We start from the raw sequence: 3,861 nt of genomic DNA on the forward strand, positions 1-3,861 counted from the left end.
TGGACCCATGCATGAAGAAGTCTTACTTGCGTCGAAGAAAGCAGCATCTAAGCTTTCCGCCACCATGAAGAAATTTTGCAAGCTTTATAAGGCTGAAATTTCGGCCAAAGAATAAATGAGGTTCGTTATTCAAAAATGCCACCCCTTCCTTTTTTACAGTGCCCCATTTCGCTGCCTAGAGTTTTTGCACGTGTATTTTGAATTTTCATGGCATTTTTTCTTTTCCGATTATATTAGAATCTGGATGTATCTTTATTCGATAATGGTCAGATGGCTGATTTTCGGAAACCATTTTAAAATATCCGCTTCAACTCTCTTTGCTGTGCTAACAGAATCTTAATCTTCGTTCCGAATATAAATTCGGGTTTCCAGTACCGGATGGTTGTAAAAGATTTAAATACCAAATAATACCAAGAGCGTACCTCCATTTTGGCGGATATTGTTTACATTATTGTGTCCGGCTGTTTTGAAGAGCCGATTAAAGACCAGCCGGTCTTTGAAAGAGAAAAATCGGACTCTTGGACGCGAATCCAAAAATCAGGAGTTCATTGCTTTCAGGCGAAAATAATCTGTTCCTTTGCATAGTTGAAGCCGCTCGCAAGTCAGCGAATAAAGGTTTGATGAAAAAGACCAGCATCCAACATTTTTGGCTCCAAAAATAACATTTGATAACTCCACTTGCGCCATTGGATTGAATGTACATCTCTCAAATATCAAAGACTCTTCAATTTGTTCCGTTGGCAAGGATTGTCTTTTTGATGGGATGTTCTCGTCTCCATCATCAGATATACGTTTCTTCGAATAGTCAAGCGAAATCCTTTCGTTGCAAATGGAGCATTCACATGGTCCGATCCTATTTAGTGCACGAAGCGGTGGTATTGTAATGAGAAGGTCTTCCGGCACGAAATCTTTTGCTCCATCTTCCCTATTTGGTATATTTTTTGCTTCCACGGATACTTCGGAATATTTAAAAGTGATAGGCGCGTTCGATCCAGAAAATCTCCAGCTGCTCCCAATTTCTTTTCTGAGAAGCGACTGCGAAAATCCTTCCGCTCTGCCATTATTCCAAACACAAAATAAGTGGGAATGCAGCTCAACTAATCTTCCAAAGGGAATTCTTGCTTCCCTTGGTGCAAAGGCAGAAATAAACGGGGAAATGGTTGATTGCTTTAAGGCCCAGTTCTTGACTGCAGGATCCTTGGTTCTCAACACCCAAACGGCATTTTTATCATACGGAGAAATATACAAACAAAACCATGGAAGTAAGTTGAGAAAATCTTTGAATTTTGAAGGTAATTTTTCCCAACGCTCTTTTAAAGAAGATCTCGTGTCTTTCCCGGATGTCATTAGCGATCTCATCCCGTGGATATATTTTTTAAAGTTCATCGGTTCATTGTGAATTTGAGCAAATGTTGTTGGGATTTCAGAATATCTTATGGCCAATGCGCCTTGAAATGTTTCAATCAGCTTACACAAGAACCCCAAAGCTTGCCGCTCACATCCTGAGCTGGGCTTTGGAAATGGAACGGTTCTTATATTTTGAATAATTTTTCTTATCTCATCATAAGCGAGTACACCTTCTGTGACCACATTGGGTATTTCTTTGTTCAACGGTATGCCGGCTCTCTCAATCTTTTCAATAACGGGGATATGATCGCAATTAGATCCTGCCTGATTCATAATGTGAAATTGCCCACCACTTACTAAAGAACCCTCTTTTTCTTTTACAGGCATGCTTCCATTTTTGATGATAGAGATGGCTTCTTCTACCGGATGGGCCTCCCTTTTATTTGCAGATGCATGCTCGACGTTTAAGCTTGCCATAGCGGGGTCAGCGGCTAAGCTTTTCAGATTGGCCATGGGTTTCTTCATATTTTCTGATTCGATGTATTTAGGCATGCTAGTTTGTATAGAGGAAGATTGATTATGAAAATCGGATTTCTTGTAAGAAAGATGGTCGGATGTACTGCTAGATTTTACTGGCGGCGCATCGGTTCTAGAGTCAGAAGCTTTGCCTAGGCGTGCCATTGCATTTGGATTTATCAATTTATTGGTCTTCGATGAGATTATTGGCAGGTCCTCGTCTGAATAGAACTCGCCGTCATTATCGGAGTCAAAATCAGAATAGGACACCATAAAAAAATCATTTGGGGATTTTAATTTTAATGGTCACCGGTACGCTGTTGAGCGGCATTGACACCCAAATTCAACAGGTCAAATGGTGTGGTGTGGGGTTGCGTGCATCATTTTGATGCAATTTTAAACATAACTTGCTTGCCTGCTTGTAAATGGATCCGCTAAATTTTAAATTACAAAAAGGGCAAATTAAAACACAATTAAAATAGGATGCAATTATTTCCGGATTACAATGTCTGTGGACGAAGCAACACTTGCGCGGGGTGCCAAGTTATTTAAGACCCGTTGCGGCCAATGTCATACCATCGAAAAGGGCGGCTCAAATAAGCTTGGTCCCAATTTATTTGGTCTTTTTGGAAGAAAAAGCGGGGCTGTTGAGGGATACTCGTACACCACTGCAAACAAGGAGAAGGGTGTCGTTTGGGATGAAAAAACGCTCTTTGACTACCTTGAAGATCCAAAAAAGTACATTCCGGGCACCAAAATGGCATTTGCTGGGCTGAAAAAGCCAAAGGAGCGGGAAGACATCATTGCGTACATGAAAGCAGCGTCGGCTTGATGGGCTGCGAAGCACGCCAAGCAGCAATAAAATTTAATTTTCCTTTTTTTTTTCCAATGCTGGATTTTGTTGAGGTTAGGGTTCCTATTCGGCTGCACCTCCCTCCAATCTTCTCGTCTAGATTGCAAGTGGGAGTTTTGCAGTATATCCATCAACTCTTATTAAAATATAATGCTGAGCTACAAGGTATTCCTGTTGCAATAAACAAGATCTCTGTTCTTGACCCATGTGCGGTCATTAAATATGATAACCCATACTTCCATCTTTCCGTGATGGCAGATTTGACTCTTTGGAGGATATCCACCCCTAACCAATTGACCTGTGGAGAGATAAACAAAATTTCTGGCGATCATGTTGGTCTGATTATGCTCGGCACACTCAATGCCTCAATACCCGCGTCGTCTTTACGATCAGCTTATTTCTACGAGATTTTCAGCAAAAAATGGATTCGACTGAACGTCAACGATGAATGTATCGACGGTGAGATGGGCAACATGACTGAAGACCACATTTTGGAGGCCGAAAAAAAGATTTTCAGGCCAAAACAGCTTGAAATTGGTCAAAAGCTCTCTTTTTACGTCGACGGCATGACATTTATTTCGGAAGACCAGATCTCTTTAACAGGTAAATTAACTCGAGAGTTTTAGAAATAAACACTCCCCTTCCCATTGTGCTACCTGTAGTTTAAGGGTACCGTCAAGCTGCTTCGTCAAAAAACACAAAATTTTACAATGGATCTAACAGTGCACAAACCCGTGGATCTAACAGTGCACAAACCCGTGGATTTAACAGTGTATTGAACTATGGTTTTCGGAACTCTGTCAAGACAGGATAAATGTTCTCAAAAGCTTGATAGATTTCCTCACGCAGCTTTGCACCGGTAAGCACTATTTTTCCAGAGACAAATATAAGAAGCACAATCTTTGGCTTGACCATTCGGTAGATAAGACCGGGAAACAGTTCTGGTTCATACTAAGGGATAAGTTATGAAAATAATTTAAAAAGTCCAAAAATTTCAAAGCAAGTATAGTATGCCTGTGACCAGACCACTTAACCATACACTTGAATAATGACCATGAGAAAAAGCGAGCCCCTCCAAGCGAATGGGGAACTTGATGTCGCATGAGCCAACGATGTTCTGGATTTTGAAGTCGGTCAAGCCAAAG

The 3,861-nt window shown here is 40.9% G+C and overlaps 3 protein-coding genes across 3 annotated transcripts; 2 read left to right on the plus strand and 1 right to left on the minus strand.

The window, feature by feature from the left end:
• Window positions 1-537: 537 nt before the first annotated feature.
• On the minus strand, window positions 538-2,136 carry DI09_224p10 (uncharacterized protein; the record flags this gene model as incomplete). Its single annotated transcript, XM_013382999.1, has 1 exon — window positions 538-2,136. The coding sequence occupies one exon, from the start codon at window positions 2,134-2,136 to the stop codon at window positions 538-540; it is 1,599 nt and encodes a 532-aa protein (XP_013238453.1).
• Window positions 2,137-2,368: 232 nt separating this feature from the next.
• DI09_224p20 (cytochrome c) lies at window positions 2,369-2,695 on the plus strand (the record flags this gene model as incomplete). Its single annotated transcript, XM_013383000.1, has 1 exon — window positions 2,369-2,695. The coding sequence occupies one exon, from the start codon at window positions 2,369-2,371 to the stop codon at window positions 2,693-2,695; it is 327 nt and encodes a 108-aa protein (XP_013238454.1).
• Window positions 2,696-2,751: 56 nt separating this feature from the next.
• On the plus strand, window positions 2,752-3,530 carry DI09_224p30 (uncharacterized protein; the record flags this gene model as incomplete). Its single annotated transcript, XM_013383001.1, has 2 exons — window positions 2,752-3,319; window positions 3,385-3,530. The coding sequence occupies 2 exons, from the start codon at window positions 2,752-2,754 to the stop codon at window positions 3,528-3,530; spliced, it is 714 nt and encodes a 237-aa protein (XP_013238455.1).
• Between the last annotated feature and the right edge of the window lie 331 nt (window positions 3,531-3,861).

Source organism: Mitosporidium daphniae, assembly GCF_000760515.2.
Source record: "Mitosporidium daphniae strain UGP3 chromosome Unknown contig-224, whole genome shotgun sequence".
Lineage (NCBI taxonomy): Eukaryota > Fungi > Microsporidia > Mitosporidium > Mitosporidium daphniae.